The sequence below is a fragment of the Anabrus simplex genome, chromosome 9 (assembly GCF_040414725.1).
Source record: "Anabrus simplex isolate iqAnaSimp1 chromosome 9, ASM4041472v1, whole genome shotgun sequence".
Lineage (NCBI taxonomy): Eukaryota > Metazoa > Arthropoda > Insecta > Orthoptera > Tettigoniidae > Anabrus > Anabrus simplex.
Window position 1 is genome coordinate 11,307,431 of NC_090273.1, and position 22,704 is coordinate 11,330,134.

The 22,704-nt window shown below is 40.0% G+C and overlaps 1 protein-coding gene across 1 annotated transcript; it reads left to right on the forward strand.

Moving 5' to 3' along the window:
• The first annotated feature begins 16,743 nt into the window (after nucleotides 1–16,743).
• Nucleotides 16,744–21,961, forward strand: LOC136881031 (uncharacterized). Its single transcript, XM_067153629.2, has 3 exons — nucleotides 16,744–16,972; nucleotides 17,706–17,927; nucleotides 21,189–21,961. The coding sequence occupies exons 1-3, from the start codon at nucleotides 16,817–16,819 to the stop codon at nucleotides 21,585–21,587; spliced, it is 777 nt and encodes a 258-aa protein (XP_067009730.2). The 5' UTR covers nucleotides 16,744–16,816; the 3' UTR covers nucleotides 21,588–21,961.
• The last annotated feature ends 743 nt before the right edge of the window (nucleotides 21,962–22,704 follow it).

Sequence of the window (22,704 nt, forward strand, 5' to 3'; positions counted from 1 at the left end):
CGTGCACAGGCCTGTCTCTATGAGGATGAACCCAGCACTGGCACATGAGTGCCATGTAAACAAGCAAAACATCAGATTTGTTGTGTGGGAGAAGCCTGAAGAGTACCTGCAGGGAAAAAGTCGCCGTATGAACAGCAATATGAAGTCCGAATTTCATTGAAAATGATACTGGTGAGACTATCACTGTTTACCGGCACGTCCTTATGCGCTTGATTGCCAATTTACAGGATTTTTGTTGAGTTCAGAGGTTTGAATTTTGAGCAGCAAGTATTTTAGCAAGACGGGGCCACACCACACATTGGCTGTGATAATCTACCGTTCCTCCAGGAACTCTTTCCTAATAGGGCCATCTCATAGCTTTAGTCCCCTTCCTTGTTTCTACTGATACCATCTACCGCACCGTTATCATCTTCCATAACATCACTACCATCATGTTATAGAAATAATACAAGTTGATTTTTTTTTCAATTTGCAGTTTGCTTTACGTCACACCGACACAGATAATTCTTATGGTGACGATGGGATAGGAAAGGCCTGGGAGTGAGAAGAAAGCAGCTGTGGCCTTAATTAAGGTACAGCCCCAGCACTTGCCTGGTGTGAAAGTGGAAAACCACGGAAAACCATCTTCAGGGCTGCCGGTAGGATTCGAACCCACTATCTCCCGGATGCAAGCTCACAGGCATGCGCCCCTAACCACACGGCCAACTCGCCCGGTTTAAAATTGTCAGTAAGTACCTTGTTAAATTATGTGCTTATGTTACTGAATATGTGTAATATTGTTTTCGATTCTTTATATCATGCTACTGAAGACAAGTACGGTATATTATTAGTTCATATAGCAAAGACTTTCTTTTTTCAAGGGCTTCCATTGAAGTTAATTTAATATTAAGTTGTTCTTTCCTTTCATTTAATATAACCATATAACATGTATAATAAATAGCCGCATGGTGCAACAGCCCCGAAAGGCCTTGGCCTGCCAAGCGACCGCTGCTCAGCCCGAAGGCCTGCAGATTACGAGTTGTCGTGTGGTAGGCACGACGAATCCTTTCGGCCGTTATTCTTGGCTCTCTTGACCGGGCCCGCTATCTCACCGTCAAATAGCTCCTCAGTTGCAATCACGTAATCTGAGTTAACCAGCCCTTAGATCCACGTAAAAGTCGCTGGCCTGGCCGGGAATAGAACCCGGGACCTCCGGGTAAGAAGCAGGCACGGTACCCCTACACTGCGGGGCCGGCATGTATAATAAATAAATAAATAAATAAATAAATAAATAAATAAATAAATAAATAAATAAATAAAAGTTAACTTTCCTTGACAATGTAATAGCAGCCCTAGGGATGGAGCAGCGATGGTCCATACAGTACACCAATTAGTAGTCCGAGTTTGCCTCACAAACAGATGCTAACTGATCGTATTAGCTCTGCTGTACTTGTTAAATGAAAGCGCTGGACAGGGCAGCGAATATCGTCGGACTGGGTTCAAATCCCACCGTAGTCCAAACTTGGAATGCTAGCGCGTAGTTTTATTTTTAACCGGTGTGGTACCTTGCTCTTTTAGTTTCTACTAACCGGAACAGATACACAGGAATTATGAGAATACTTTTACGACTCCACCTCGATGTTTTAGACCACACCTAAAGAAGATGAGCGACCGTTGCTATCAACGTATTATTATTTTTATTATTGTTTGTTCGCATCGGCCTGCTATGGACCACTGTCTTCTCTGGGCTTTGTTCTTTGCCCACGTCTTTCCCATCTTCAACTTTGGCCTTTCTTGAAAACCCGGGTGGTCTTTTAGTTTCCTCCTGAGTGAGTTATGTTCTAGATCGTATTATTATTTAGTTCTTTATTTCTTAATCCGTTTATCCACCAGGGTTGGTTTATCCCTCGGACTCAACGAGGGATCCCACCTCTACCGCCTCAAGGGTATTGTCCTGGAGCGTCAGACTTTGAGTCGGGGGATACAACTGGAAAGGAAGACCAGTACCACACCCAGGCGGCCTCACCTGCTATGCTGAACGAACGATCGAGGCGTCCACAATTATTTGCTGACAGTCTCTTCTTCGGCGGATCTTTCATGAATTTGTGAGATTGATTCGCGTGAAGTGTGCGGCAGGTTGTTCCAGACTGTTGAAAGATAGCGTACGAGCGTTCATGGGGAGTCAACTGTGTGTAAAATTCGCAAATACGCATCAGTGTTTACTGTTCTTCAAAAAACATGGGACCCACAATACGACTTGCAGACACAGCATACCATACTCCCATTGCTTTTATCGTGAAAAGGCGCCTCGTTTATGATATAGAAATTGTTTACCGACCAGTATCTGGTATTCTGCGAGTTTACAACCTGTCATCAGTCATGAAAATTAATGCAGTAGCGGATTCAACAATCCACTCCCACTTGGAGCCTTATCTTCCTCCTTCAATTCTTGGACACACGATATTGTGTATCGTGTAAAGTACGTTGTCAAGATGTATACGTGTTGACACTAAGGACTTTGATATCCGCGATCACAGCAGATGAACGAACGGTCGAGAGGACAAATTGGGGCAAATCCACGTAACACGAGAAATGTTCGATAAACCTCCAAATTCTTCGAAATCATTTAAATAGCTGATAGGGAATCTGCCTCTGAGCCCTGCATGCAGATCAGTGATAATTGATTGATTGATTGATTGATTGATTGATTGATTGATTGATTGATTGATTGATTGATTGATTGATTGATTGATTGATTGATTGATTGATTGATTGATTGATTGATTGATTGATTGATTGATTGATTGATTGATTCGTTCGTTCGTTCGTTCGTTCGTTCATTCATTCATTCATTCATTCATTCATTCATTCATTCATTCATTCATTCAGTGTTGAAAAGAAAGTATGGAATGGAAGATTGTCAAGAGGCAGCATTTATTCTGTCCGTACCAAGTTCAAAATTTGAGTGTTTAGAATGTAGTGCCACTATTTGCCTTTGCTGGCAAAACCTAGCATTTACAGTGCACTATGTCTTCTGGTATGGGCTAGAATAAATCTGTTAACGTTCAGTGATTTGTCTCAGTCTTATCCTTGGCTTTGACAACATGAACATGAAACTGACTGAGGTATGAGCGATGTTAGTACTTTAATACCATTCCTTATGCAGACACTCCTTGTTATGAATGGTTAAAAAATGTCGCTCGGTCAGTTGATGTATGGATTGCAGTGGGCTTGGCAGACTGATATGTTCGATGAGGAAAGCAACAGGAAACTGCATCACTCCTCATTTCCCTAGTAAACCTCTTCAGTGATGCCCAGGCTATCTCTGACAGCTAATGGTGGAGCTGTGGAGGATCAAACCAGCCTTTGGGCTGAATACCCAACAAACAAACAAGCAAGCAAGCAAACAAACAAACAAACAAACAAACAAACAAACAAACAAACAAACAAACAAACAAACAAACAAACAAACAAACAAATATACATATAATGCTACTATGTTAAATTTATTTATAAGAAGGAAATAAGTGTGAAGAGTAAAGATTTAGAACTTCTAGCTTTCAGGTAGTGCATGTGTGGCAAATCTACATAGGATCTGAAAATATTTTTCACAAAATTCATAAACATACTTTCAAGCACATGTGTTGTCTTTAATATTGTCAGCATACACGTACAAAATTTGTGCAAGTTTATCATCCCGTTTATCATCATACCATTGCCCACCGTCCATCTCACAACATTATCGAGGTCATTTTGCAATTGATCAAAATCTCGTAACCTATTTATTACTCTGTACAGAATAACATCATCTGCAAAAAGCTTTAAATCTGATTCCACTTCTTTACACATATCATTGATATATGTAAGAAAACATATAAAGGTCCGATAATACTGCCTTGAGGAATTTCCCTCTTAATTATTACAGGGACAGATAAAGCTTCACCTACTCTAATTCTCTGAGTTCTATTTTCCAGAAACAGAGCCACCCATTCAGTCACTCTTTTGTCAAGTCCAATTGCACTCATTTTTGCCAGTAGTCTCCCATGATCCACCCTATCAAATGCTTTAGACAGGTCAAACACGATACAGTCCATTTGACCTCCTGAATCCCTGAATCCAAGATATCTGCTATAAGTTATCTTGCTGGAATCCTGCAAGTTGGGCTTCAGTCGAATAACCTTTCCTAAACCCAAACTGCCTTCTATGAACCAGTCATTAATTTTGCAAACATGTCTAATATAATCAGAAAGAATGCTTTCCCAAAGCTTACATACAATGCATGTCAAACTGACTGGCCTGTAATTTTCAGCTTTATGTCTATCACCCTTTCCTTTATACACAGGGGCTACTATAGCAACTCTCCTTTCATTTGGCATAGCTCCTTCAACCAAACAATAATCAAATAAGTACTTCAGATATGGTACTATATCCCAACCCATTGCCTTTAGTATATCCCCAGAAATCTCATCAATTCCAGCTGCTTTTCTAGTTTTCAACTTTTGTATCTTACTGTAAATGTCATTGTTGTCATAGGTAAATTTGAATACTTCTTTAGTATTAGTCACCTCCTCTATCTGGATGTTATCCTTGTAACCAACAATCTTTACATACTGCTGACTGAATACTTCTGCCTTTTCAAGATCCTCGTATACACACTCTCCTTGTTCATTAATGATTCCTGGAATGTTCATCTTGGAACCTGTTTCAGCCTTAAAGTACCTATACATACTCTTCCATTTTTCACTAAATTTTGTATGGCCCCAATTATGCCTGCCATCATGTTACCCTTAGCTGACTTCTTTGCTAGATTCAGTTTCCTAGTAAGATCCTTCAATTTTTCCTTACTTCCACAGCCATTTCTAACTCTATTTCTTTCCAACCTGCACCTCCTTCTTAGTCTCTTTATTCTCTGTTATAATATAGTACTGTAGATCTTTACCATTCCTTACCTCCTTTAAAGGTACAAACATATTTTCACATTCCTCAATAATTGCTTAAACCCAACTCAGAGTCTGTTTACATATTGATTTACCATTTTCCACTGATCATAGTTACTTATTTAAAAAAACACTCATGCTTGTTTTGTCAGCCATATGGTACTGCCTAATAGTCCTAATTTTATATCTTCCTTTCTTTCTCATTTATTTTTAATTACCACAAAAACAGCTTCGTGATCACTAATACCATCTATTACTTTGGTTTCTCTACAGAGCTCATCTGGTTTCACCAGCACCACATCCAGAATATTCTTCCCTCCAGTTGGTTCCATCACTTTCTGAATCAGCTGCCCTTCCCATATTAACTTATTTGCCATTTGTTGTTCATGCTTCATGTTGTTTGCATTACCTTCCCAATTGACATTTGGTAAATTGAGATCACCTGCTACTATCACATTCCTTTCCGTATCATTTCCAAAATAGCTGATTATCTTATCAAATAATTCTGAATCAGCATCAGCGCTGCCCTTTCCCGGACTGTACACTCCAAAGACATCAAGTTGCCTATTATCTATAGAGATGATCCTTACACCCAGAATTTCATGTTTTTCATCCTTAACTTTTCTGTAGCTTACAAATTCTTCTTTCAATCAATCAATCAATCAATACTGATCTGGATTTAGGGCAGTCACCCAGGTGGCAGATTCCCTATTTGTTGTTTTCCTAGCCTTTTCCTAAATGATTTCAAAGAAATTGGAAATTTATTGAACATCTCTCTTGGTAAGTTATTCCAATCCCTAACTCCCCTTCCTATAAATGAATATTTGCCCCAGTTTGTCCTCTTGAATTCCAACTTTATCTTCATATTGTGATCTTTCCTACTTTTATAAACGCCATTCAAACTTATTCGTCTACTAATATCATTCCACGCCATCTCTCCGCTGACAGCCCGGAACATACCACTTAAACTGTATATAGGATAATATTTTTTGTTTATTTCCACCTATTCAATACATTACAAGATGTTGGCATTTACTTTAAAACATGCCAACATCTTGTAATGTATTGAATAGGTGGAAATAAACAAAAAATATTATCCTATATACAGTTTATGAAACTTTCAATACGGACGAAAAATGATTTTCATCACTTGTAAACATACCACTTAGTCGAGCAGCTCTTCTTCTTTCTCTCAATTCTTCCCAACCCAAACATTGCAACATTTTTGTAACGCTACTCTTTTGTCGGAAATCGCCCAGAACAAATCGAGCTGCTTTTCTTTGGATTTTTTCCAGTTCTTGAATCAGGTAATCCTGGTGAGGGTCCCATACACTGGAACCATACTCTAGTTGGGGTCTTACCAGAGACTTATATGCCCTCTCCTTTACATCCTTACTACAACCCCTAAACACTCTCATAACCATGTGCAGAGATCTGTACCCTTTATTTACAATCCCATTTATGTGAGTACCCCAATGAAGATCTTTCCTTATATTAACACCTAGATACTTACAATGATCCCCAAAAGGAACTTTCACCCCATCAACGCAGTAATTAAAACTGAGAGGACTTTTCCTAGTTGTAAAACTCACAACCTGACTTTTAACCCCGTTTATCAACATACCATTGCCTGCTGTCCATCTCACAACATTTTTGAGATCACGTTGCAGTTGCTCACAATTTTGTAACTTATTTATCACTCTATAGAGAATAACATCATCCACAAAAAGCCTTACCTCCGATTCCACTCCTTTACTCATATCATTTATATATATAAGAAAACATAAAGGTCCGATAATACTGCCTTGAGGAATTCCCCTCTTAATTATTACAGGGTCAGGTAAAGCTTCAACTACTCTAATTCTCTGAGATCTATTTTCTAGAAATATAGCAACCCATTCAGTCACTCTTTTGTCTAGTCCAATTGCACTCATTTTTGCCAGTAGTCTCCCACGATCCACCCTATCAAATGCTTTAGACAGGTCAATCGCGATACAGTCCATTTGACCTCCAGAATCCAAGATATCTGCTTTCACCAGAATGAATACTCCCCCTCCTACCATTCCTATCCTATATCTACGATACACACTCCAGTTCCGTGAGAATATTTCGGCATCCATTATATCATTTCTCAGCCATGATTCAACTCCTATTACAATATCTGGTAAGTATATATCTATTAAATTACTTAATTTGATTCCTTTGTTTACAATGCTTCTACAGTTGAGCACTAAACATTTTTATGTCATCACTACTTGATTTCCAGTTCCCTGTTCGCTTAACACCGCTCCCTAGGCCACCCCATTTCCCTGAATGTACCTGCCTATAACCCTTCTAAACAAGTTTACTAACTTACATGTACCACTGCGGTTTAAGTGAAGGCCATCTAAGCACAGATCCCTGTCTCCTACCTACGCCTATTAGTATCTAGAAATCTCACCCCCAGTTTCCCCACATACCCACTCCATAGTCTCATTTAAATCCCCAATCACCTTCCAGTCAGTATCCCTCCTACATAGTATTCCACTGATAACAATCTCCGCTTCCTTAAACTTCATCCGTGCTGCATTTACCAGATCCCACACATCCCCAGCTATGTTGGTACTTATACCTTCTTGCCTTACGTTGGTAGTACCAACATGAAACACTACCACCTTCTCCATTCCCTCCTCCCTCTCTTCTACTTTCCTCAACATCTGCCTCAACCTAATTCCTGGATAACACTCTACCCTGGTTTCCTTTCCTCCACACACTTTCCCCACATGTCTAACAATGGACTCCCCCATGACCAGAGCCTCAACCCTACCCACCTCTTTTGATCCCCTCCCCTCCTGGTCAGCCCTGCCTTCTTTCACTGCTGCAGAATCTACTGTACTTCCTTCTCCCTTTTCTCCCTCCCATGACCCTGTTCCACCTGTCTTTTCCTTTCCACTACACTACATTTTCCTTTCCTACCTTTTCCCTTCCTCCTACTTTCATGCATCTCAGCAACAGTTTCCTTCGGTTGTTCCATCTGCAGTGACTCGTACCGATTTCTCGCAGACATCTGTCCTGAATTCTGGTCCTGAATAGAGCCCTTATCCTGCAATCTCCTTCCCCTTAAAACACTAGACCACCTGTCTTCTACAATTCCCCCATTTCCTTCCCCTCCCTCCTTTACACCTACTGTATCCTGTACATTATTTGAGGGAGGCCTACTTTCCTTCCTGTCCTCTGAGAGAATCCTTATTATCTCCCTCAAACTCTCCAACTCCTCCCTCATACTCCTTAATGCCTGGCCACACCCACAGTTGCTAAATTTGCACTCCTTAGCCATTATTTACGGAATGATGTGAAGAAAAAGAAATAAAATAACTTATTCTGTGTAAAATAAGAATGAAAGGAAAGAAATATTGCCTTGGATAGTTCACAAAGATCACACAACAACAAGGTAATTAATACAAGCTACTACTACACTACAATACTACTTAGATGCACAAATTTTTTTCTACAACACCCTAACAGAATGAAAATAGCTGTTAATTACTGAAAACCGAAAGTAATACACAAGAATTAGGTCTACACAATTCTAAACTGCAGTCATGTGATGTGCGTGCCCAGGCTATTGCTCGGGTCAGCACCTCCTAGAGAACAAGGCCTGGCAACACGAATGAGAGTAGCTGATAACGTATGTCCAACTGGGCATGCCAGTAACTCAGTTACCTTGTTGCCGTTTGGTGTATTTGGATGCGTTTCGCTGTTATGTGCGTTTTTCATCGATCATATTAATCTTAATCGAGTCTTGTGTGTTAACACTCGCTTAATATTCCTATTAGTGTAAGTTCAGTTAAAGGTGTTAGTACTTATAAATTGTTAATATTAATAAATTGTGTTTAAAGTGCCGGCATGGCTGCCACGTGAGGTTAGAACTGAGTTTATTTTTAATGGTGTGTTGTTGTGAATTGCAATCACTGTTTTTCAAATTATGAATAACGATGCCTCAGAAATGCAGTGTTCCAATTTGTAAGGGCAATTATCGCACTGGCCCTAAAGTGAGTGTTTTCTCGTTTCCATCTGACGATGATTTTGTTCCTTCCAAAAATGCAAAGGTAAGTCTTAGTTATTAGTATATTATATCTGATTTTGATCATTCAATGACTTAAGTTGTGGAATGGTCCTTGAAATGGAGCCCTGTGTTGTAGGTGTGCGACCTCCATTTCAAAACTCATGAGGTTGAATGGACGACCAGCATGTATGATGAGAGAAATGGGAAATTATTGACTGCACCTTTATCTCATCCAAGGCTTGTGAAAAGTTTGTGGATAGGTCTCTTATATCTTTGCTATTTATAAATGAAATACTAGATTTTTGTGGGGTGATTTATATCTTACTGATTTAAGCATTTGTTGTATTGAATTTACGAGTTATTACATTTAGTTTGGGATGTGCTGAGTTTTCACCTTACTTTATAGGACTACTGTTGTGGGTATAGTGATATTCTGGGAAAACTTATAGGGCCAAAATTATGAAGGCATGTAAGGTATTGGCTTTCATGTACTCCTACTGTGCTAAACCCTTAACTGTAAGTGAGGCAGTTCTATTTATTATATTGCATGAGGGAATAAACCTCTTAGTGTGGGTTAATATCTTTAGTTCAGGCTAGACAGCAATGTTATTGTGTTTATTGCAATTATGTTAGGTTCTGTATAATTATTGTAAATTACATTGACTCAATGACATTCTCTGTCTCCTTACATGAAAATCAACCAGATATATCTAAGACATGATATGGTCCTGTGAAGTAAGTGGTCCCATGAATTAATAGATGAGAGCATTTATATCTAGGTGAATACATTCTAATTTGGTCTAAACGTTTTAGGAGCTGTTCCTTGTCAGTTTCCAAACTGCCCAGAGTACTTGTCTCATACCACATCTGCCCACCGAGAAGCTCCAGATGATAGACGTTGTCGAGTAGACAATGAAAGTTTGGCCAAGGCTCTTGCTCAAAATTCAGAGACCTATAAAGCTCATATCAGTACTGTTTTTTTTTTTTTTTTTTTTTTTTTTTTTTTTTTTTTTTTTTTTTTTAGGAATTTAAAGAAAAATTAAGTTCAATATCTGTAAAACAAGACTGGAACTGCATTGAAAAGGAACAGTGTGTTTACTTCATTTTAATCAAGAAAAAGCCTATCCCACACTGATAGTAGTAAATAGAGTATTTTCTAAACTAGAAAAACTTGCATTTATATTGGTGTGTTGTTATTTGCTAGCTTTGTGTCTCATGGCAGGCAATTTAGGTCTTACAAGATTTTTCAGTTCTTGTGTTAATGACAACACAAAATTGTTATAACTTCATCTCATATACTTCATACGGTACTTTTACTACTTATGATAAAAAGTAATACTGACTACTAAATCTCTCAGTGCAATGTTTGGTTGCCTTTGTTAATTTAAGAATAGCAATATTATTGTTTGAATTGGTAACAAGTGTTTGAGCACCTGTGGCAACACAAGTGTTCCATCACTCAAAACTGTGGTAATTGTGCTCCTTGTTTTGCAACAATATTATCATCCAATACAAGAATTGCTTATGCTGGGGTGGGTTTAATTCCTACCTGGTATGGGTATGGTATTATTGAACTTGTGGTATGCTTGTGGAATACTTGAGTATGTAAGCTGAGGGGGTTGTATTTTAATTTTGTACATGCCATATTATTTATTATGTTGATAATGTGACAATATTTAGAAGTTTATTTAGCTATTCTTTAATATTTTGGGCAACAAGGACTCTGTATCTACAGTACCAGATGTACTTCTTGACATATTGCCAAATTTAGTAGCTCTGTTTTCCATAGTAGTTTCTTTAGAAGAGAATACAGTAATAACACAAGAGCACTTTTATTTTATCGTATTTATTGCCAGGTGTCATTTTTCAGGGAGTGATGTTACATTTGAGAGGGCACCTTTTATGTTAAACAGGTATTCTGTCATTTAACAAATACGGTTCATTACCTTGGTGGCACATATCCTACAAAATCATTAAACATCCTTTTCTTTTTTCTGTGGTAAGCTGAGGCTTTCTCATGTTTTCAGTACATTGCTATTATTAATTACTGAGTTGATGAACCTCTATGAATTCTGTACCAGGAGGTACACCCTAATGCCGTGCATTTAAATCTAGCGCCTAAAAGAACTCCTCTACTGGTGAAACAGTGAAATTGAATCTAGACTAACTTATAAATTTACTCAGAAGATGTCACCACTAAAATATGATGTACCGTAATTTTGTTATTGTGAAGTTTCCTGAACTGACTGTATTTCTACTTGTTTTGTTTGCCATTCATCAAGAAGTTTGGACATTCTTCCATAGATGTCACTGCTAAAAACTATGATCATGCACCCTGGTGCAAAGTGAAAGAACTTTTGATTTAAAGAAGTTTTGTATTCATAAGGTTTTTTTTACTAATTGATGTTCATTTATTTTTGGGTTGGCAATATTTATCTTTTCTTTCCACCAGTTTGAATCCAGCCAATCCCTAATTTCTGCAATTAATTTTCTACCAATCACAGTCTTTTTCTTCGATTTTGAGTGTAATTTTTAAATTACCCAATAAAATGAGAGGGGGTGGCTAGTTTAATCTTGAATGGTCTCGAACTTTCCCCGAGGGTTTATAAACTGCGGATTTTCACGTCTCTTGGCCAATTGATCGTCATCTTACTGAGTGTGTGTGTCAAGCAGGAGGCGGGAGGCCTCTTCGTCAGCTGCCAGAACTTCTATAAGGTAATGGCCACATAACATCTTTATTTCTTGCTAGCTCCACAGTTTAACCCGAGGGAAAGGTCCGAAATTGTTAACCATGTAACCTTCTTTTCTAAAAATGTAACTTTCTGCCGGCTAATGTAATAACTTCATAAAATCTTCAACTGCCACATTTTTGTGATCTTTCGTTTCTGCCATGTATTAAAGTTATTTCTATATGAGTCACCTCAGTAGTTTGGGAATATCCTCTGCTTCATCAGCCTAGTGCCCTTTAGGTTTTAAGAGTTCATATCTAGGAGTGCAAGTGCACAGCTCCATTCAATTTGTGTTTCGGTCCATTTACTTAACCTGTTCTTTTCCGCAAAGGCCCAATAGGTTGGGTACGAGATACCCTTGTTTCAAATTTGTAAGTTGTGTCTTGATGGCGAGTGATTGTAATTTTCTAATATTGCCTTGAATAGGCTAGGAGAAACTGAGAGCCTGTTAGCTCTTTTTCAAAGTGAGATTTCAGAATGCCTCTGGAAGGCTAGGTGTTGTAATTTTCAGAGCAAGTGCTCCATGAATTAGTGGGATTTCTGCCCTTGAGTAAGTTTGTGATTTTTGTAAACTTGAGCATGTAACTCAGGAAATGTAAAGCTAGGGGCTTAAAGCCCAAGGTGTTAAGATTCTGAATCTTGTATATTTTACCAATCTTATTTAACGTTTGCTACTTGTAAAAACTGTCAATTTTGGTGTCTAAAAATATAACCTTCACTTTAAGTTTTAAATTCTATTCTTGACATTGTAGTTAGACCCATTCATCCTGGCACCTTCTTTCACCTCTGCGATCCACAAATACCCCGGAAAGGGAATGTGTAAACTCTGAATTCAGGGTTAATCACTGTAAGTTCCTTCAGTAGTAAACATTCCTGTTTGAGTACCGGTAATTGTGAATTCAATTATGAATTTCCTCTTCCAGCATTATAGCCTATTCACACTTTGGTTATGAATTTTCTCTTGGAGAAAGTACTTCTTCCAGCTTTTGTTGTTGCATGTAATGAATGTAACATGCATCTGTGAAAAATTGGGGATTAATTAATTAATTGATCTCATGTGTGTCATATCTATACAATGCAGCTGGTTCATAAAGCATGACATGAATAGTTCAATGTGTGTTCTGCTACATTTTTATTAATGTAATGGCAGGGATGCAAGTTCTTAATATGTTTTTTTAGGATTTTAACAATTAATGTTCATAGAGATTTCCTTTTATATTTTCTTATGTCATGTTCACCTCATGTCCATTTCAGTTTTAAGCAACCTGGTGAAGCTAAATTGAAAACAATTTCAGAAAATGTCTGGGTGAAGGTCAGTTCAAATGTTATCAGAATTGGCATGCTACTTTTCAAATTTAAGTTCATATATTTTAATAAGTTGTTTTATTTCCAGAGTAACTTCAATTTTTCCCCTGTTCTGGTTATCTGAATCAGGGTTCAAAATCATATGAGTACATTTATATACACTAGGGAATGCGAATATAATTTTGATGACTTGATGAACAAACTATTGTTGGCATGTACTGTAATCATTCTCTTTGAATAACAGCCAAATTTTGTGAGCTCTTCACCCCCTTAATTTATGTTAGGCTTCTACTGTAAAAAAAAAAAAATGTTTACCTGTTTTCATGACCGACAACACTGAGCATTACAGCTTGTATTTCCTGGACTGCTACTGTAAGTGAATGAAAAAAAATGAAAACCTACAACCTGTTTTCCAGTCTTTGACTGGGTCAGGGATGGAATGAATGAAGCAGATATAGGCTATTAGTACGATGGGGTCGCCACTCCCAAAGTGATTTATTAATGGCTGATAGATGCTATGAAATGATAATGGAGAGTGTTGCTGGAATGAAAGATGACAGGGAAAACCGGAGTACCCGGAGAAAAACCTGTCCCCCCTTTGCTTTGTCCAGCACAAATCTCACATGGAGTGACCGGGATTTGAACCACAGTATCCAGCGGTGAGAGGTCGACGCGCTGCCGTCTGAGCCACAGAGGCTCTCCTACTGTAAGTAAGGTAGGTTATTATTTTTATTTAATACCTTTTGCTGTACTTACATGTTTTTGATCTTTCATCAGCAAGTTCAGTTTTGTAAAAGTTGTTGTTTTTTTTTGCTAGCGGCTTTACGTCGCACCGACACGGAGAGGTCTTATGGCGAGTTTTGTAAAAGGAACTGATCATTTTTACTCTCAAATATACGAAAGAAAGTGTCATATAAGCATATTAATAAAGTGTTCAGTATTATAAGACTCTTAAAAAACTGTATTATTTTTTGCATTTTTAATTGCCCTTCCTAATTATTACGGTATATTACTAATTTCGCTTCGGATATGCGCGCCTACGGGAAAGAATATTCGTAGAATGTAATTTAACCAGCGTATTGTAAGGAATTAGTTTCATCTACTATCCACTCGTGAGGAAGGCAACGGGAAACTACCTCACTCCTCATTTCCCTAGTACGCCTCTTCAGTGATGCCTAGGCCATCTATGACAGCTGATGGCAGAGCTGTTGGGGATCCCACCAGCGGAATCGCTGACGGACTAAACATACATACTATCCACTCGCGCTGTGCCCAGTCGCGTGACGTTACGAATCGTATTGCCAGGCCTTGTTCTCTAGGAGGCGCTGGTCGGGTGGAGTTGCGGCACTATGGAAATAAAAACAGCGGGGAGTAGCGTCACTGTGGAAATAAATACGTTTCCACATGACAAAGAACTATTGTGGGAATACATCCCCACGTTCAGATTGAAATCCGAAAAAAGTAGAGTTGCGTCACTTTGGAAATAAGCCCTTCATAATGTAGATCATTGATGTCTGATTGAGTGAAAAGACATCGGGATCCGGATCCGGACTAGAGTCCGCTATTTGAAGACCCCAGCTCTAAAGTTATGTGGCAAGCAGCTGACTGCAGCATCTCCGTCACGAGCATACACACACACTGCTGATCAATGGGACACGTCCTATGCACACAACTCGCAAGGGGAGGCTTGGACCATCTGTCGTACATGACGTACAAGCAGTCATTTGATATGTGACAGCCTCTTTGAATCTGTCAGCTGGCAGGTATTTATATCAAACAGGTATAAATGGTCCACAACATGGCAATAACGCAAATTCTAGCTGCCCTTACTGACTCGCTCGCTGCACATAAGCAGTTACAGGTTTTAATACCCTTCTGGGTGGGAGCGGTAGAATATCACCCACGGTAACCCCTGCCTGTCGTAAGAGGCGACTAAAAGGGGCCCCAGGGAGCGTGGGTTGGCGACCACAAAGCCCTTAGCTGAGTCTTGGCATTGCTTCCACTTACTTGTGCCAGGCTCGTCGCTTTCACCTATCCTATCCGACGACCCTTCGCCGACTTGTTCTTTTTCGACGCAGACGGTATTACGTGTGGAGGCCTAGGGAGTCTTTCATTTTCACATCCTTCGAGGCCCTTGTCTTTCTTTGGCCGATATCTTCATTTTTCGAAGTGTCGGATCTCTTCCATTTTTCTTCTCTGATTAGTGGTATATGGATGATGGTTCCATAGTTGTACTTCCTCTTGAAACAATGGTCACCACCACCTTACAGGCGTTTGGCCTCCGAAGATGCCTGTATAGGTGACCTGCGCGTCTCTAAGGATGAGGGCCCTACCCAAGATGAATTATAATGTTGAAGGCAGCACAAACACCCTGCCCCCGAGCCATAAGAATTAACTAATGAAAGCTAAAATCCCCGACCCGGCCAGAAAGCGAATTCGGCATCCATTGGACCAAAGACCAGCATACCGCGGATCCGGAATCCCTGCCTATAATAGCATACTGTCTCACTGTTGTTTACGTGTATGTTGTGTGATTTGTAATTAGTGTCTTCTTGAGATTGTGCGTTTGTGTTTGTACCTTACACAATGAGAATTGACACAAATAAGGTGTTAGAGTTTTTTTACACCACATTAAATTAACGCCTTCATCACGTGAAAGAAATATAAATTCCAAACTGTTTTCAGTTTGATCAAGATACTTGAAGACGCCACCATTACTGAAAATCTGGAGGATGAATTACAGTCGTGCAAATGTCTTCCGAGGAAAGTATTGATGTCAAGCCTCTTTATGAGTCTTTTTTAATGATGTAAGTGAAGACTACCTATGTTCCTTTCGAATATGTCGAAAAGATAATTCGCACAGTAAACAAAGGAAGGTCTCTCTGAAAACAGAGACACAGAGACAGCAAAATATGAAAGAAACACGATTGTTGGAGTGAAATTAGAGTCTGAAATATCATATTCGTATACAGTCCAGCCCATCGTATCCCTAGAAGATAAACTTCTCTGTCCACTTCTTCAGGGCAGTGTTGCCAACCCAATTTTCTTTTCTTTTTACAGTTTCTTTTACGTCCGTCGTGGTCGGAAAAGAACAAGGGTTGATCAAGGGCGGTCGGATAGGATGGATGAAATCGAGGATCCAGGCATAAGTAAGGTAGTTTTATGAGGTTATTGGACGATAGTAAAGTTAAAGGATGAGAAGGGATGTCATAATATTACATCATAAAGGCACATTCCATATTCCCGCTGGATCAGTGGTGCGTCTGTATCATGACTACGAGATTGCTACCACATCATACAAGAAGGGAACATAGGGAGAGAGATATTCTTTTTTAAATTTGAATTTTAATTTATTGATGATTTACATGTCACTGAGGCTGAAAAGCCCCTTTATGTAGAGTCTTCGTTATAATACAACACAGGTTTATGAACACATTAACTACCGGTACATTTTTATAATATTAACATATTAAATTAAACATTAAACACAGAGAGAGAAAGTCTGCGTTCATAAATGGGGAACCACAACGCCACATCGCATGATGCACGTTGGATGAAAAAAGCTAGATTTAGAGGGGAAAAAACTAAGTTGGCAACACTGCCTCAGGGCCGTCCACACGCGCATGCTTTACTTGGAGCATACTTGTGCAAACCGGTTTGCAGCGGAAAGCTTGTACGGGAAGACGGCAGCTCATGCAAGCCAAGAAGCGCGGCTTGCGTAAACGTTGCAGTATGTTGTGCAGTGAAGTGACAGGTTAGCTCACGCCGCGCCTTAAAACACGAAGTACTTTCCAGTGCGGGTAGGTGTAGCCTAAACAATAATGTCAGATGTAAGAAATTGTTCAAAACAGTTTATTGCGGAATTTATCGAGTTGTACAAGTCTCTGCCATCTCTTTGGAAACTAAAATCCAAGGAATATTATGACAGGAATAAAAAGAATGCTGCATACGACAAAATGATAGACAAATTAAAAGAGGTAAGTAGGATTCTTTCCATGTTATATATTCAGAATGAACAGTCAAATGCATTTTTGTAATATTCAGTTTTAGAAATGGTGTATATACAATAGTCCGCCTCTGTGATGTAGTGGTTAGTGTGATTAGCTGCCACCCCTGGAGGCCCGGTTTCGATTCCCGACTCTGCCACGAAATTTGGTACGAGGGCTGGAACGGGGTCCACTCAGCCTCGGGAAGTCAACTGAGTAGAGGTGGGTTCGATTCCCACCTCAGCCATCCTGGAAGTGGTTTTCCGTGGTTTCCCACTTCTTCTCCAGGCAAATGCCGGGATGGTACTTAACTCAAGGCCACGGCCGCTTCCTTCCCTCTTCCTTGTCTATCCCTTCCAATCTTCCCATCCCCACCAAGGCGCCTGTTCAGCATAGCAGGTGAGGCCGCCTGGGCGAGGTACTGGTCATTCCCCCCAGTTGTATCCCCGACCCAAGGACACTGCCCTTGAGGTGGTAGAGGTGGGATCCCTCGCTGAGTCCGAGGGAAAAACCAGCCCTGGAGGGTGAGCAGATTAAGAAAGAAAGATATAAAATATAAATTAAATTTAGTTTTGTTACACATTTTCAGTTGCATAAAATGTGCGGCACATATTGAAGTAAAATAGTACATCCGTTAATTCATTATAAGACGGTTTTTCTAATCAGGTCAGTTCCGTGGGCTGGTGGTCACTACTAACATTTCTTCCCCATTTTAACTTTACAGATAGAACCAAGCGCCGACAGAGCTTCAGTGACAAAGAAAGTCAATTCATTACGTAGTTCCTACCGCAAAGAAAAGAAGAAGGTCAAGGACTCACTGAAGGCAGGTAGCAACACAGAAGACGTGTATGTACCTACCTTGTGGTACTACAACCTACTGGAGTTTGTTGATGACCAAGACACCCCTCGAATACCAATCTCCAATGTTGAAGAAACAATTTTTGAGGTACGTGTTGTAACAGAATACTTTTTTGAATAAGTTTATTACTGCATTTCACATAGGCCTAGTCCAATCTGTCGGTAAAAACTGTCTTCACTATTGAAGATATTTATCTATTATTTACATTACACATTCTGCTCTGCCAGGGAACGCTGCCTTCATTATCGAAATAAGCCAAAAACTCTTCTCTAGTCTTCTTTGCATCCCTGGAACTACTTTTGTAATGTCCTCTTTCTATATCAGCTAGATCAGCATCACCTGTTCTTAACACTAATGATTGTGAGCCTAATTTATTATTATTATTAATACAACTTCCCCCATGAGGAGGCTACCACAAGGACAAAGTATAACAACTACACAGTATTTTGTCTTCTAAGTTTGCTAGTATGTCAGATAGAAATACCCACCACAAGGCTCAGGAATAAGTTTGGAACGAATTTGGAATATGGCATGATGTATGGTTCTTCAAATGTTATATAGATGGTTGCGGAGTATGGTTACTGAACCTCGTATTGCGGCGATAGCGCTGTCGTGAAGTCGTGTCCGGTTGAGACCGAGAGAATCACATACCTGTACAAGAGATTTAGGGATTGTGCCTCGAGCTCCGATCTTGAGTCCATGGACGGAAATACTGTCTAGGTGATATTTATCTTTATAGTAGTTCACGATTGGCTGGTAAATCGAATTCTTCTCGGCGTCCACCTCTTTGGCCTGGCCAACGTGCGACTCGAAGCGTATTGTGGGATCTAGATTAGTCCTTGCTTGCTAGCTGGTTGAAAGGCTATCATGTCAATACGCCTGTTACTCCCGCCGGTAGCTAGGCCAGAGACCTCTTCGTGCACCGTGAAACCGTGATCCCTCAGCGAGATCGCGATCATGTGTCGTATTGTATGATGGCGGGAATTTCTCAATACCTCCCCGTGAGGACAGGCACCCAGGACATGGGCAAGAGTTTCGTGCTCTCTGTGGCAACGCCGACAGAGGGTGTTGTCCTGGGACCTTCCCGGCACGGAGCGGACGGCGCACACATTAGCTGTCATGGCCTCGCTCCATTCCGCACAGGATAAGCCTCGGTGATCTCTTATTCATTTGTTCTCTGGCGTGTATTCCTTACAGAGTCTTCAGAGTCCAAGCTTCCGATTGGTGTGTAGGGTGGTAGAACATTTTCTTCTCAATAAAAGTTACGAAGCACGCAGCACGTCATAGCGACCATTTCTATATTTTCAAGTTTCAAATTAATACTGTTTTGAAAAATTCTAAATCTCGATGCAAATATGCCAAACGCATTTTCTGCAGTGCGCCTTGCTCTTGATAAACGATAATTGAATGTTGTACGCTCATTTGTTGACTCTCTTTGATTAAAAGGGCTTAAAAAAGTTGAAGTCAAGGCAAATGCTTCGTCGCCTACAAACACATAGTTGAGGATTTTACCTGAATTATTCAGCCGTTGCAGACCAGGAATATATAAAGATTTATTTTTCAGTTTATTGTAAAATACTGTTTGTTCAATTACACCTCCGTCGTAAATTCTTCCATTCACACCAAATTCACATATAATGAATTCATAATTTGCACTGATGTCCGCCTCTGTGGTGTAGTGGTTAGCGTGATTAGCTGCCACCCCGGAGGTCCGGGTTCGATTCCCGGCTCTGCCACGAAAATTTGAAAAGTGGTACGAGGGCTGAAACGGGGTCCACTCAGCCTCGGGAGGTCAACTGAGTAGAGGAGGGTGGTTTTCCGTGGTTTCCCACTTCTCCTAATTTAAGGCCACGGCCGCTTCCTTCCCTCTTCCTTGTCTATCCCTTCCAATCTTCCCATCCCTCCACAAGGCCCCTGTTCAACATAGCAGGTGAGGCCGCCTGGGCGCGGTACTCGTCATTCTCCCCAGTTGTATCCCCCGACCAAGAGTCTGAAGCTCGTCTGAAGCTCCAGGACACTGCCCTTGAGGCGGTAGAGGTGGGATCCCTGGAGGGTAAACAGATGATGATGATGAATTTGCACTGATGACTGCCATCAGTACCATGCTATAGAATCGCTTATAATTGAAAGAATACGAACCACTCTCTGGCGGTGGTACAATCATGACTTGTTTACCATCATGGCAATCAATCAATCAATCAAGCAATAATGATCTGCATTTACGGCAGGTGGCAGATTCTCTATATGTTTTCCTACCCTTTTCTTAAATAATTGCGAAGAATTTGGAAATGTATTGAACATCTCCCTTGGTAAGTTATTCTAATCCACAACTCCCCTTCCTATAAACGAATATTTGCCCCAATTTGTCCTCTTGCATTCCAACTTTATCTTCATATTGTGATCTTTCCTACTTCTAAAGACACTACTCAAATTAATTCGTCTACTAATGTCATTCCACGCCATCTCTCCGCTGGCAGCTCGGAACATACCACTTACTCGAGCAGCTCGTCTCCTTTCTCCCAAGTCTTCTCACCCAATCTTTGCAATATTTTTGTTACGATACTCTTTTGTCGGAAATCACCCAGAACAAATCGAGCTGCTTTTCTTTGGATTTTTCCTGGTTTTTGAATCAAGTAATCCTGGTGAGGGTCCCATACACTGGAACCATACTCTAGTTGGGGTCTTGCCAGAGACGTATATGCTCTCTCCTTTACATCCTTACTACAACCCCTAAATACCCTCATAACCATTTGCAGAAATATGTACCCTTTATTTACAATCCTATTTATGTGATTACCCCAATGAAGATCCTTCCTTATATTAACACCTAGATACTTACAGTGATCCCCCATAAGGAACTTTCATCCCATCAATGCAGTAATTAAAACTGAGAGGACTTTTCCTAGTTGTGAAATTCACAACTTGACTTTTAAACCCGTTTATCATCATACCATTGTCCGCCTCCGTAGCGTAACGGTTAGTGTGATTAGCTGCCATCCTCGGGGGTCTGGGTTCGATTCCCGGTGCTACCAGAAATTTAAAAATGGCAGGAGGGCTGTTATGTGGTGGAAATGGTACATGCAGCTCACCTCCAATGGGGGTGTGCCTGAAAAGAGCTGCACCACCTCGGGATGAGGACACGAGTTTACTTTATCATACCATTGCGTACTATCCATCTCACAACATTGTCGAGGTCATTGTGCAGTTGCTCACAATCTTGTAACTTATTTATTACTCTATACGACACTCAAGCAATGAGGGAAACTCCATTTTTTCTCAAATTCTCGTGCTATTTGTCTCCATTCCTCGTGCGAGCTTGGAACCTAAATACATATATTTCTTTTTCAGGATGAAAGTGACACAGCTTCAGAAAGGAACAATTCTACCCCAGAGCCTCGGCCACCATCACAATCATCAGCAAGCAGTTCTGTACCGGATCGTCGTCCTTCTGACGTAGGCGTGTTACCTCCTACCCCGAGCACACGCACACCGCCCAGACAACTCAAGAGGAAGAGAAAAACCGAAGTAGATAGCATACTAACTTGTATTGGAAAACAATTGACGGAAAGAAGAGCTGAGGATCGACACGACATTTATGGCCGAAATATTGCTCATAAGCTTCGGCATTTACCGAATGATCAACGCATTTATGTGGAAAAAATAATTAATGAGGCTATTTTTGAAGCAGAATTAGGGAACCTAAACAGAAATTGTTGTGTACATTTACCTACGAGGCAAATGCCTTGAAATGTGCTTGCTTATAACAACATTTCTCTGTCAGTGTACATCATCATAGGTTGCTCTGCCATCCGGCAAGTCCAATCATGGCTGTGATCTCCATATCTCTCGATCTTGTGCCCTTTTCTTTACTTCTGCATAATCTTCCTTTCTTTTTCTAATGCTGTCTAATAACTGATATCGTCTCCTTCCCCTTCCTCGTTTCCATTTTATTATTCCTTCCATTGCTACTCGTAGTAAAGTATTATGTCTTAGATTATGACCTATCCAATTTTGCTTTCTTTTTCGGATTACTGTCAGCATGCTCCTCACTTCTCGCACTCTCTTCAGAACTTCCTCATTTGAAATTTTATCTTCCCAGCTTACTCCTTAAATTCTTCTCCAAATCCACATCTTAAATGCCTCCTTTCTTCTCTGTTCTTTCTTCCTTAATGTCCATGTTTCAGTGCCATATAGAGCTTTGCTCCATACGTAACACCTTGCAAGTCCCTTCCTCAGATCTTTTTCTAGCGCGCCACAAAACAGTTTTTTTCCTTCTTGTTGAAGCTTTCCTTGGCTAAGGCAATTCGAGCTTTTATGTCTGTTATAGAGTGAAGGTCTTCATTTACAATGGCTCCAAGATACTTAAACTTATTCATGTGTTCAATAATCTCTCCCCCTATCTTGATTGTCACTTTTTCACCTTTATCTCAAAGTATCATGAATTTGGTTTTCTTCTTGTTTATGATCATTCCATACTCTTCACACTTTTCGTTTAATTCTCTCAGCATTTTGCGGAGGTCAATCACAATATTAGCTATTACTGCCATAACATCAGTGAACAATCCACATAATATCCCTTCGTACACCGCGATAAACTATCCGCCAGAAATACCGCGTTATACTCAGTCTTCTAGTGCAACCACCATGAACAGTAGCGATCTTCAAAGCATGCATTTAGGTAGTGTTGCATGAAACAGTGCTGCCGATTTTGTAAAACTTTACAAACCTGTTTAATTATATTATTAATCTTTCGCAAGGTTATTGTTAACTGCAATTATTTTAATAATTTTGTCTTTAATAAACATTGATTTTTAACTTACCTTCATGAATTCTTTGCTTAAAACCTTGTAAACGGTTCGACATG

Excerpts from the sequence above, each read along its gene's own strand:
- LOC136881031 (XM_067153629.2), top strand. The coding sequence starts at position 16,817 with ATGTCAGATGTAAGAAATTGTTCAAAACAGTTTATTGCGGAATTTATC. Across the intron at positions 16,973-17,705 it reads TGATAGACAAATTAAAAGAG|ATAGAACCAAGCGCCGACAG; the intron begins GTAAGTAGGATT and ends TTAACTTTACAG. Across the intron at positions 17,928-21,188 it reads TTGAAGAAACAATTTTTGAG|GATGAAAGTGACACAGCTTC; the intron begins GTACGTGTTGTA and ends TTTCTTTTTCAG.